Source organism: Engystomops pustulosus, chromosome 2, assembly GCF_040894005.1.
Source record: "Engystomops pustulosus chromosome 2, aEngPut4.maternal, whole genome shotgun sequence".
NCBI classification, from domain to species: Eukaryota; Metazoa; Chordata; class Amphibia; order Anura; family Leptodactylidae; genus Engystomops; species Engystomops pustulosus.
The window spans coordinates 169,070,042-169,083,690 of NC_092412.1; the positions used below are offsets into that span (position 1 = coordinate 169,070,042).

Below are 13,649 nucleotides of genomic sequence, written 5' to 3' on the forward strand. Positions count from 1 at the left end.
GAGCTGGGTGGGATGACTACTCCCATGTATCCAGGCCAGGTGTTGCCTTGCATTAATTAGCCAGGAGGTGTAGCAGAGCTGGGAGTGTGTGGCTCCATGCCTGAAGTGTTGGTCTGCTGTCTTTCTCCTGCTGTTGTCTCAGGACTGGTTCAGAGACACTGGAGGGCTCTGCTGTAACTTTACAGACTGTATGGTGAGGATAACCTGTCATATGTTAAAACCTTTTGCCTGAAGAAAAGTCAACTTTATGTTATGCCTTCTTTTTGCACCCTGCTGAAGAAAGCTGTTTATTTTCATTAGTGACTTTGTTTTAAATAAACCTTCCATTATTGGACATTAATGTTTTGGTGACCTATGTGACGAAGCATAACCCCCACAGAGTGTATATATTTAATCTTTGTGTGTATTACATGCATGTGCTAATATGTATATACTTTATATACTTCAAGCATGTATATGCTCATAAGTGTGTATTATATATGTGTAATTGTAAAGATTTGTTTATCAGTTATGTACCTCCATTGCAGATTTTATTATAAGTGGCAGACAATAGTGAAGGAATATAGTTATGTGATTTTGTTGTAAGTTGACAGACACCATGAGATGAGTAGGTATTTATAGGTACCAATTTTAAAATTTTTTTTATATATAATATAAATGGTATATGCATAACCTATATACAGTATGTATAAAAGTCTGTGTAGTATGTATATGTTGTGTGTGTAATTGTAGCATATACAGTGTATGATATGTGTAGACTATATATGATGTGTGAGTGTGTGTGTGTACAATCCAACCGGAAGGGGTAGAGCAGGGGTCGGGAACCTATGGCTCGCGAGCCAGATATGGCTCTTTTGATGGCCGCATCTGGCTCGCAGCCAGGGCTCCTATCCAGGGGCATTACTACAGCCGTGGCATCTGCTACGCTGACTGTCAAGACCAGGGGCCCTTATCTGGCTCCTGTTGTGCCCCTGGCTGTAGTAATGCCCCTGGATGTATTCGGCAGAGCAGCGCAGGGTCCGCGGGGTTAATTCAGGGGCGGCGCCTCTCTCTCCCTCCCTGCAGCAGTCTCCTCAGTGTGTGAGAGGGAGGGGAGGAGACTGTTTGCCTGCAGCCAATCCCAGCGCTGGATGTAGCAGCGCGGGAGATTCAGACAGAGGAGACCAGAGAGCTGCATACTCCGGAGACATCCAGCACCTGAGGAGAAGGATTCAGCAGCCATCAGCCACAGATAAGTGCTCCCTCCCCCCCAGTGTCTCCTCACACTCTGCCTTAATCCCTTAGTGTCCTGTGTGCAGGAGCAGCTATGAAGCTCCTAAGTGTCCCTTACAGACCCCTCTGCATCATCCCCTCATATCTTCCCCCACCACTGCATTTCTACATTAATGTGAGGTTCTGCAGCAGCTGAGATACAAAAGCTAGGACCTAAGACAAAATTGTGGTGCACGTCAGTAATAAATGTGGCGCATGGTCCGGCTTAGCAGTAACAGCAGTCTAGCAGTCTTGTGGGACACAGAGCAGCCGCCACATAAAACTGGCGCAGACACTTTAACAAATGTGTATTGGGATGTTCTGCGGGGGGTGGCGTGTGTATAATAATGTTCTGCGGGGGGTGGCGTGTGTATAATAATGTTCTGCGGGGGGTGGCGTGTGTATAATAATGTTCTGCGGGGGGTGGCGTGTGTATAATAATGTTCTGCGGGGGGTGGCGTGTGTATAATAATGTTCTGCAGGGGGTGGCGTGTGTATTATGTTCTGCGGTGGGTGGTGTGTGTATAATAATGTTCTGCGGCGGGTGGCGTGTGTATAATAATGTTCTGCGGGGGGTGGCGTGTGTATAATAATGTTCTGCGGGGGGTGGCGTGTGTATAATAATGTTCTGCGGGGGGTGGCGTGTGTATTATAATGTTCTGCGGGGGGTGGCGTGTGTATTATAATGTTCTGCGAGGGGTGGCGTGTGTATAATAATGTTCTGCGGCGGGTGGCGGGTGTATTATAATGTTCTGCGGGGGGTGGCGTCTGTGTAATAATGTTCTGCGGGGGGTGGCGTGTGTATAATAATGTTCTGCGGGGGGGGCGTGTGTATAATAATGTTCTGCGGCGGGTGGCGTGTGTATTATAATGTTCTGCGGGGGGTGGCGTGTGTATTATCATGTTCAGCGGCGGGTGGCGTGATCCCCGACAAAAATGCGGCCGCGGGACCCTCAGTAAATAAGCCCCATTGTACGGCTCTTGCAGAATTATATTTTAAAATATGTGACGCTTATGGCTCTCTCAGCCGAAAAGGTTCCTGACCCCTGGGGTAGAGGCTTGGCCCAATCGCATATGCATTTCAAGTGAAACACATGTGATCAGTAACAAGCACCATGTGCTTTGCATGTTGATAATGCAAAACATGTGATGCTCCTTACCAATTGTACGCCTTTCAATTAGAAATACAATCCAACCAGAACGTGTGAACATAGCCTTTGTTCTTCTGTAGACAAAGATGTGTCTTGGAAAAAGGCTTCTAGTACTTCTTACTTATGATGGTAGGGGGGCGCAATTAAAATTTTTGCCTCAGGCAGCAAAAAGGCAAGATCGGCCCTGCGTATGAGTAGCAACATGCAGTTTTTCAGACTTCTCTAAAAAGAGTATTTATTTCAGATTTCCGTCAGTCCCTTATTCCGTCAGCCAACTCCTGAAAAGGGAAATCATTAGTTTTTACTCAGGATCAGTACACTCTGTAATAGGGAGGGTGTAATAGCCTTAAAGCTACAGCTATTGCCCTCTAATAACGTTTCTGGCTCTTCAAGTTTATTTCTGAAAGAAGGTCATGGATAACAAATATAAGATTACCTTGGTGCCTGGATCTATGACTAATTGTCTCTGGATTACCATGCTTGAATTTGATGGTAGTTAGGTGTCAATTTGATCAAACTCTGTGGAAATCTTTCTGCCCCAAGATGTTGTTTTCTGTTACTGTTTCCACAGAAAAAAATGGCATATGCAGTATGTGATAATTTTTGTTTTAAGTGGACATGTTTTATAATATATTTTTCAATATATATTATATTTTTTTTAAAACTATTTATATTTTAAGATGATGAAGTTACTGTTGGAAAGTTTTATGCCATCTTCTTGATACAAGAACATTTCCGAAAGTTTAAGAAACGACAGGAGGAGTATTACGGATATCGACCTAAAGGAAATGATGTAGCGATCCAGGTAGATTAATTATATTAGACGCTTCCAAATTTAATGCCAAGATATATAATAAAGCAATAAAATGAGTGTGTGAAACCTGTTTGTTCTGCTACAGGCTGGTTTACGCAGTGTGGAAGAAGGAGTAGAAGGTGAGCTAAAACGTGCAATATCTGGGGATCTGACACCTGAAGAAGAGCTGGAGAGAGCCATAGTTGAAGCGGCCATTGAGGAAGGAATTTATCGGGTGAGTATTAATCTGTTTACTAGTTAAAATAAAATGGAATGATAATCTAATGATATTCTTATTCAAAGCAGTTTATTGAACTCCTATGCACCATCCACATGAGCGTTATAAAAAGGGTGGAATGCGGCCCAATGCATTCCAATGGGAAATACAGCCATCCATGTATATGGCCATAGTGTCCACCGTATTGTAAGCGAACCGTATAAAAATATAGTGCATTGTCCTATTTCCGTTCTGTACGGCCCATAGAAGTCAATGGGAACGTATACAATACAGGCTTAGTATGTGCTGCATACGGCTGTGCACCGTATGCTGACATATTTACATGCGGCATCCAAAACCCGTGGTAGGGGCATTCTGTCAGCAAGCCAATAGTCAGACATCCATCATTGCACGGATACGGTGCAATATGTTTCCATACTGTTGCAATACGTCACATATTTCCGGCCAGAATACAGTATATTCTGGCTTAGTGGTTAGCATTACAGCCTTGCAGGGGACCTTCCCTCCGTGTTTGTGTGGGTTTAGATTGTGAGCCCCATTGGGGACAGGGACTGATTTGGCAAATTCTGTGCAACGCTGCGGTGTGCGCTATATAAATAAATGATTATTACAGAAAAGACCATAGGTTGTGTGCATGAGCCTTACTTTGCTTGTTGTACATTAGAGGGGTTTGCCACTCTCTTACTTAAATTGCCCATGTGCCTTAATAATAATTCCTGAATGTTCAACAATTGATTAATCATCCCTGATGCTTACTTCAGTGCTGTATGTGAACTCTGTGTGGATCGTTGTTACATGTCTGTGTACTGATAAATGGAAGGGACCTGCAGTGGTGGTGATAATAGGGAAAGGCTTAAACCCTCAAAGGAGGCAAAGGTACAGGTAAAGTACAGACCAAAAGACACAACTTCCCTTTCAAAGAGTTTTCTGTATTTTCATGACTATAAAATTGTAGATTCACACTGAATGCATCTAAACTATGAATTTCATGTGGAATTATATGCTTAAAAGTGTGAAATAACTAAATATATGTCTTATATTCTAGGTTTTTCAGAGTATCCACTGGTTGCTTTGATTACTGCTTTGCACATTCTCGGGATTCTCTTGGGATACTCTTGCGATGAATTGGCTTCAAGAGGTAGTCACCTGAAATGGTCTTCCAACAGTTTTGAAGGAGTTCCCAGAGATGCTTAGCACTTGTTGCCTCTTTTGCCTTCACTCTGAAGTCCAGCTCACCCCATACCATCCCGATTGAATTCAGTTCTGGAGACTGTGGAGGCCAGGCCATCTGGTGTAGCACCCCATCACTCTCCTTTTTGGTCAAGCCTGAAGCTTTGTTTGGGGTTATTTTCTTGTTGAAAAATAAATGATGGTCCAACCTAAATTTGGCATACTACTGCAAGATTCTCTGGTGACCATGCTGGTTTAGTATACCTTCAATTTTGATAAATCGCCAACAGTGTCACCAGAGGGGGGGGCGTGGCCTGCTGTTGATGGAGTAGGACGTGGTGTGCTTGAGCTCCTATTTAATCCTGCATAATCCTGACCTCCAGCTGCTTTTAACCCATACCCCTGCTAAACTGCCCTTAACCCCTCAAGTAACTGGGTGTCATCAGATTCAGTTTCTTGCATCCCTGGGCCTCCCCTGTTTGGCCCACGTTCCTTGCCTGAAGCCTGCGGCTGCCTCACCTGGGGATTGACAGCCCTTTTTGTGCCGGCGAGTGCCTGAGCCCCCATCACGTGGAGGCTGCTCTCAGACAAGGCCCGGATTCATCTGTGAGCCCCGTGGCCTTGTCGCGGCCTAGTTGCGGCCGCCATATTGGTACACCCATCGCAGGAGCAGAGGGCCTGAGCGCTGACAGCGCTATTAGTGGAGTGACGTCCCAGGCCTCCGTGTGTACCGGATCGCGGGACACCCTGTCGGGGGTATATCCAGACTACCTGGTCCCGGACCTGCGGCCTAGTGGTGGGCGCCGCCATCTTGCTTCTCCTGGGCCTTCTCTACTGCCGGGCCGGTGAGTACCCCAGTGGGGATACTCACACTCATCCCTGCTGTCTATTGTCTTCTCTCCCTGGCCAGGTCATCCCCTCCAGATTGCTGCCCCCAGGGTGAGACCCTATTGTCTAGGCCAGCTCTTGACCGGAACACCTCAAGTGCCTGCTGCTTCAGACCCTGAGCGGGTTACAAAGCGATCTCTGCTGCACTTGCACCAACAAGTGCTCTAGTGCCACAGTAGAAACTGCTATTCTTAATGCTCCTTCCAGCGCTGTCATAGTGATACAGTGGACTACATCTCCCTGCTCTCTCCAGCTAATGCTATAGCGCTACAGTGGACTCTGCTACATCTCCGTGCTCTACGTAGCTATAGCTACAGTGCTACAGTGGGTTCTGCTACATCTCCGTGCTCTACTTAGCTATAGCTACAGTGCTACAGTGGACTCTGCTACATCTCCGTGCTCTATTTGACTATAGTTACAGTGTTACAGTGGACCTGCTACATCTCCGTGCTCTACTTGGCTATAACTACAGTGCTACAGTGGACTCTGCTACATCTCTGTGCTCTACTTGGCTATAGTTACAGTGCTACAGTGGACTCTGCTACATCCGCGGCTACATCTCCCTGCCTTATTTGGCTATAGTTACGGGGTTACAGTGGACTCTGCTACATCTCCCTGCTCACCCCGGCTATAGATATAGTGCAACAGTGCATCTAGATCTCTATCCAGCGAGCACTATAAGATCACAGTGGGCGCTACCAAGGCACAGTGTTCTTCTGCTACCTCTGAGATTCTCACTAGCCATTGCCATAGTGTCACGGTGAGTTCAGCGGTGAAGTTGTGTCACGGGGACATTCTGTATGGGCCCTAAATCTGCACCCAAAAAAAGGTGGCGGGGACCTCAGCACCTCCACAATGAGCCAGCCAGGACATGCACAGCAGGAGGGAAAGTCTGTAGCTGTAAACTCTGACACTGAAAACATCATGGCGGCCATTGCTGCGTGTCAGGCCTCTCTCACTGTGAAAATTGACCATGTCCAGGGAGATATTAACCTTCTGAGAAGCGATATATACAAAATCCGAGACAGGACTTCCGAGGTTGAGCGTCGACTCGGGGATGTGGAGGACTCTGCGCACTCCACGGACCAGACGGTCCAGACCCTGGTGAGGCAAGTAAAAGTCCTCCATGAGCGGGTGGAAAACGCCGAGAATCGCAATTGCAGAAATAATGTCCGGATTCTGGGACTACCAGAGAGAGCAGAAGGGTCTCAATCAGAAGTATTTGTGGAGAATGTAATTAAGGACTTGTTCCCTCAGCTATCCCTTTCGCAGTGCTTTACGGTGGAGCATCGTCATCACATTCCTACTCGTCATCTACCTGTAGGTTCGCCACCGTGGCCCTTTATCCTGAAGCTACTAAACTACAGGGATAGAGATGGTATCCTGGCTGCAGCACGCTGCAAGGGAGAAGTGCGGTACAAAAACACCAGATTTGTCCTTCTTTCCAGACTTTACAGCTGAAGTCCAACGTAAAAGGCGGCAATTTTCGACAGTCCGAGGTCGTCTCCGAGACCTTGAGCTAAAATATTCCATGGTGTTCCTGACCCGTTTTTTTTGTTCAAGATGGCGACAAGGTCCTTTTCTTCACCACGCCGGAGGAAGCTGCGGACTGGATTGACCACAGGCCTCGGCGGCCTCGCTAATAGAAGTAATACATCTATTGACTTGTTTTACTATGTCTCTCCCTTGGTGATGGTTGTTGGTGGGGTGTTAACGGGTGACCGGGGTTAGGAGGGATCTTTTTGATACTCCCGGTTACAGTTCACATGTTTACAGTTTGCAGGATTATTATTTCACAAGAATCCCTTTCTGCAGCAGGAATGTCGCAACTCCTAACAGGAGCTCTTTCTCCCAAATCTGATTGTAAGAAGCCACAGGTACTAGAGACACATACCTAGTGATAGGGCTATTAGTTAGAAGCTTTTCCCCTTTACAAGATTGCGTAGTCTCCTTGGTACGTTATAGATAGGTACACTTCTCCTGTAAACTTGAGTGTGGGGAGAACCTAGCACCAGGGCTACTAGATAGGAGTCCCTCCCTCTGCTAGAGTTGGTGATAGTCTTGTTATGGTGTAGATAGGTACACCGCCTGTTAAGTTCCAGTATGACCAAATTTATTACTAGTTCAAGGGATTTAGGCCCGGCAGGGTGGGGGTGAGGGGATTTCTTGGTTACAAATTGTATGTATGGCTTGTGTGAGACGAGCGTGTGATATGTGTGCCGGGAAGAATGTAGTGTGGTTGAAGCGTTGTAGGTGGGAATGGATGTTGAGAGCTATCCCGTACTCTGTAAGCATCTGTTATGAGTATTATGGCTGGATTTAAGATTAATAGTAGCACAGCAATCGAGGGGTGGAATATTGCTGGCATCACTGAATAGTTATCCCGGGTCTAGTTTACCCGGCTCCCTCGCTTGGTGCATTGCTGGCAGTGGTGAATGAATTTGGGCGCTTTTCAGGGCTAAGGGTCAACTGGCACAAATCTGCCCTCCTCATGGTGGATGATTTTAACCCTGATCTGATCTCTCTGTCTTCCAATCTCATGGTGGTTGACCATTTCACTGACTTGGGGATAGTCATTCACAAAGATGTTTCCAAATTTACATCCCTAAATGTGACTCCTACTATGCAATATGTGACTGCAAAGCTTAAGGCATGGGAAAATCTCCCCCTGTCTCTCGTGGGTAGAGTTAATATTTTCAAGATGGTCCTTCTGCCCAAGCTCCTTTACCTGTATCGTGCTGCTCCGGCACTGCTACCCAAGTCCCATTTCCTAGCCATTGACAAGCTCCTGACCCCATTTCTGTGGGGGACTAGCCCACCGAGAATTGCAAGGGAAACCCTGAGGGCCCCGACGGACAGAGGAGGGTTAGCTTTACCCCATTTGTACAACTATTACCAGGCAGTACAATTGACATATGCAATGTGGTGGATAAAGGCAGACTCCAACAACCCAGCTGTAGTCCTAGAGGCGGCACTTGTGGGCTCATACGAGGCCCTGACCAACTTTGTTTACAGGGGAGGAAAGGTTCATTGGGCTTACTATACATCGAACATGGTAGCAACTGTGACAGTATGGAACAGAGTAGTGGATTATCGGGGGGACAACTCTAGGGCTTGGTCTCCTGGTCTCCAATTACTCCCTTGTGGTACAACCCCTTCCTGTCCATTCAGGATTATTGGAGGTGCATTCATTCTTACATCAATGAGTGTCTGGGTCTCCCAGGTGTTTGCTCCCCTCGGGTGTGTCTCCTGGGCCTAGTAGGAGATGTCCTCCAAGCAAAATTTGAGAGGGTTCTGTTCCGACTACTAATGTTTTATGGTAGGAAGGTTATCCTGCTAAAATGGAAGCCTCCTAAGCTCCCCACGTTGGCCAAATGGATATCGCTGATCAATGCGGAACTCCCAATGTACAAACTCACTTACGCAACTAGAGGTGCTCCGGACCGTTTTTCCTTGATCTGCGATGTGTGGGTGACTGCTCAGACTGCTTCAGGAGAGGAGGAGGGATAGCTGTGTGTGTGTGAGGTATGAATGGGAGAGTGAATGAGTGTTCTCCGCCTTGGGGAGGGGGATGCCTCCTGTGAGGCAGTATATGGTTTGGTTATTGTATCACTGACAGATGTATTTCTGCAATATTGATTTCTTTGTAATGCTAACCCTAATTTTATGATTGTGCCTTTTACTGCCCCGAGGCGGATGTTGTTGCCTTTTGTGCATTGTTATAATTTTGAAAAATGAAAATAAAATCTTTAAAAAAAAAAAAACGGTGTCACCAGAAAAGAACCCCCACTCCATATTTCACGGTGCCTATTCGTTCATCTTTTCCGCTTCGCACAAAGGCACAGTGGTTGGAACCAAAGATCTCAAATTTGAACTCATAAGACCATAGCACAGATTTCCACTGGTCCAATGTCTATTCCTTGTGTTCTTTAGCTCAAACAAGTCTCTTCTTCTTGTTGCATGTTTTTAACAGTGGTTTCCTAGCAGCTATTTTACCATGAAGATCTGCTGCATGCAGTCTCCTCTAAACAGTTTTTGTAGAGATGTGTCTGCTGCTAGAACTCTGTGTGGCATTCGCCTGGTCTCTAATCTGAGCTACTGTTAACCTGCAATTTCTGAGGCTGGTCATGATGGCCGCTTGTTTTTTTTTACCTAGCTGCTTTTTTCTAGCCATAATACAAATTTTAACAGTCTATTCAGTAGGACTATCAGCTGTGTATCCAGCTGACTTCTGTACAACACAACTGGTGGTCCCCACCCCATTTATAAGGATAGAAATCCCACTTATTAAACCAGAATGGGCACACCTCTGATGTGAATACCTTTTCTGGTGACTACCTCTTGAAGTTCATCAAGAGAATGGCAAGAGTGTGCAAAGCAGGAATCATGCAAAAGATTACTACTTTAATGAACCTAGAATATAAGACATATTTTGAGTTGTTTCATACTTTTTTATTAAGTATATAATTCCACATGTGTTAATTCATAGTTTTGAGGCCTTCAGTGTGAATCTACAATTTTTATAGTCATGAAAACAAAGAAAACTCTTTGAATGAGAAAATGGGGCTTATTTACTAAGGATCCGAACGCCGCACTTTCGTCGGGTTTCCCGAATATTTCCGATTTCCCCTGAATTGCCCCTGGTTTTTGGCGCATCCGTGTCGGCATGGACGCAACACAAAACTGGGGCCGTGGCCGTTGGACAACCTGATGGATCCAGAAAAACCGCAGAATTTAAAAAACGAATTATGTCGCAAGATCAAACACTCGCATGCACCAGGAAGAAGAAGGTGAACTCCGGCGGACCTCGGTGCAGCAGCGACACCTGCAGGAACTCGGGCACACGATCTTAGTGAATTGCGGCAGACACGAATCCTTGTCCACGGATGTTGTCCACGCACTGCGGGATCGCGACAAGACCGGGTAAGTAAATCTGCCCCAGTGAGTACAAACTTTTGGTCTGTACTGTACATGCATAAAGATATCTAATGGCAGATATTCATTAATTAATGGCGCAACTCAACATGACTATTCAACATTTATTTAAAGGTTGGGTTAAAATACTATTTCTTTTTTTAGTTTAAAATTAAAAAAACAAATGATCAACTGCTAGCATTAAATTAAAAAACTGTTTCAGGCTGCGTTCATACTATGCGTTTGAATTACATTTAGGAACACACTTTGAGCACAGTTGGGAGGAGTATCTCCCGATCACATCTTCCTATATGGTGAAATGCTTGCAATCGGGAATGTACACTTCGTGTTTTGCTTTGTGCACATGTGATCAGGAGAAACTCCTCTGTATTGTGAATGAATTGTGTTCCTAAACGGAGTTCAAATGCAGAACCTAACCAAAGGGAACCTAAATGTGCCCACTAACCCTAACCCAAAGAACCCAAAGATATATACTGATATATACAGTGTCATTCATGATTAAAAGAGATTGGCAAATCGATTCAAACGAAGTGGAATTTGGAAGTTTTTTTCCCCTCCTTTATTACCAAAATGGCTGAGAGCACAACGTGTTACATGGGGCAGAGAACTCTTGGAAGGAGAAAGGAACACATGTACAGACTTGTAAGCCAATAAGCGACCGGCAGGCATATGTGATGTCACAGCCCTATAAAAACAGGTAGCCATTTTCAATCTCGGCACTTCACATTGCATGTGTTGTCTGTAGCGTCCAGCTGCTTCTAGTGTACTGTACTGTACTTTTCTGTAGTAATTTCTGCTTCTATTCAAGGGTGTCACTTTTTTGTGCTTCTGTATATCCCAAATTTCAAGTTTTTTTAGTTAGATAAAGTAGATCTGTGTTAAATCAACAAAGTTGATTAACCAATATGTCAGAAAGAGAGGTGGCAGGTGGAGCAGGCACAGGTCGCAGCACAGTAAGGGGATGTCGCAGCAGGGGTGGCTCTGTGAGGCCAGAACTGCCAGTGTCATCCAGCCGCAGTGTGTTGATAAACAACCCAATGGTCGTCGTTTGGTTGACTAGGTCATCCACTTCCTCCCAAATGACATCTGACAACCACAGCCAAGAGTCAGTGGATTCGTCAGATACAACCCTTAGTTGGCATGGCCCTGGAGCAGGTCAGCGGCGCTCACCTGTCTTCAACCAGCCTCTGTCCTGTTAATTTCCTTCAGCCAGAGAACTGTCAGCATCTGCTTGGTAGTGAAGAGGTGGGGCAGACATCCGCTGCTTTGTGCAGTAGACAGGAAAGTAGAGATGTGGAGAGTGGTACGGGGAGTTATGTTGCACTTGCAAGTAGTCGGGCTGTGCATACTGAGACTGTTGAGAAGAATAGCAGTGACAGGGAAACACAGATCGATGATGATGTAGCTGATCGCACTTGGAAGCCGGGTAAAGCAAGGGATTCATCATCATTGTCGGGAGAAGAGGGTGTCAGCTTGCACATCAGGCAGCAAGTCACTACTGTGGCCGTGAGTCAGCAGTGTGGCAGCAGTGCAAGGACAGGAGCCAAATGGCCGCAGGGTACAAACCTTGCTTCGCAGGTCCAAGTAAGCAGTGGAACAGGTGCTCAGTGAGGCAGCGGCGTTAGCAGTCACTCAGTGCAGAGTGTTGACAGTAAAATCGCCACCTCGGCGGTGTGGCAGTTTTTTGTTAAGACACCAGAGTGTGCGTATATGTAGAATCTGCAAGCAGAAAGTGAAGCATGGCCAGGGAGCCAACATTGGCACCACGGCCCTGCGTCAACACATGTAGCATCACCATCCAATGGCCTGGGAGAAACGTGGAACAGATGTGGAGGTCCACTCTACCGCAGCAGCACCTAGTGGAACACATTCCATTTCAGCCAGTCAAGGCTCCAGCACCTCTGCCGAAGGGAGCTGTTTGTCTGTGACATCATTTCCAGGTCCAGATGCTCCTATTCCTTGCTACGCATGGCACCAGCAGTCGTTAAAAGAGGCAATTACAAAGAGACAACTGTATGCGTCCAGCCATCATAAGGTGCAGAAGCTGACTGTGCTCCTGTCCAAGTTGTTCGTACTGCAGTCCGTCCCTTTCCAAGTCGTGGACTCTGCACCCTTCAGAGAACTAATGGCTTGTGCCGAATGGAGGTGGAGAGTTCCAAGCCGAAATTTCTTTTACAAAAAGGCAGTGCCAGACAAGTATATAGAACAGAAGGTGGGCCAGTCCTTGAGCTTATCGGTTTCTTCCAAGGTGTGCGGGAGTGCAGACTTCTGGGTAACTATGGTCAGGGCCAGTACATGTCCTTTGTAGCCCACGGGGTGAATGTGCTTCCCGCCCAGCCAAACCAAAAACTTGAACAGGAGACGCCGCTTTCTCCTCCACGTTGTCAAATTGTTGCTCCTACGCCAATGTCCACCTCCTCCTCCTTCTCCACCACCACCTCAGCCTCCACAATGCTGCTCCATCATACCACATGTCTGGATGAACGAAGTCGCACACGGGAGGAACTGCTCCGCATCATGGAAGAAGAAATCAATCTATGGCTTTCTCCGCAACAACTGAAAATCGGAACCATGGTGACAGACAATGGGAGGAACATGGTGTCCATGCTGCATCGAGGAGGGATGGTCCATGCGCCCTGCATGGCGCACGTGTTCAGTTCTGGTTGTCAACAGGTTCCTCAAGTTTTCCACCCATCTGCAAGACATTCGAAAAATGGCCAGGAAACTGTACATGCGCTTTATAAATTCGTACAAAGCCAAGCACATCCTCCTCAAGTTACAGTGGCAGAACGGCCTCCACCAACATAGTCTGGTGATGTTTTCACCTGTTGGAATTCCAGCCTTGATATGTTAGAACTCCTGTATGAACAAAGAAAAGCCATTAATGATTTTTTGATGATGCAAGCGGAGTGGAGTACTCCCCTGTGTAACTTTGATGTCAGCCACTGGTAGCTCATGAGTGACACCTGCTGTTTGCTCAGGCCCTTTGAAGAGGCCACGTTATTTGTCAGTCGCCAGCCCTGTGGGATGAATAACATCATTCCACTGCTTCATGTCCTGCAAAATCTGTCTGGCCAGGGCACTGGAGAAGTGGCGACTACATCTCATGGCCACATGAGCCTGGTGGAGGCTAAACTGGAGGAGGAGGACATTGGAGCACAAGCAGAGTGAAATCAGTGGTTTTTTCCAGAAGCACCGTGGCAGTATACAGTGGAGATGGAGG

At 46.4% G+C, this 13,649-nt stretch overlaps 1 protein-coding gene across 2 annotated transcripts in view; it reads left to right on the plus strand.

Annotated features, from left to right (window-relative positions):
- Positions 1-13,649, plus strand: part of CACNA1S (calcium voltage-gated channel subunit alpha1 S) — an 817,957-nt gene that overhangs the window by 776,853 nt on the left and 27,455 nt on the right. For both annotated transcript variants that reach the window (XM_072137243.1, XM_072137244.1), the window contains 2 exons: positions 3,083-3,207; positions 3,302-3,430. In XM_072137243.1, coding sequence (XP_071993344.1) covers positions 3,083-3,207; positions 3,302-3,430 — 254 coding nt within the window. The remainder of the gene's footprint in view (positions 1-3,082; positions 3,208-3,301; positions 3,431-13,649) is intronic.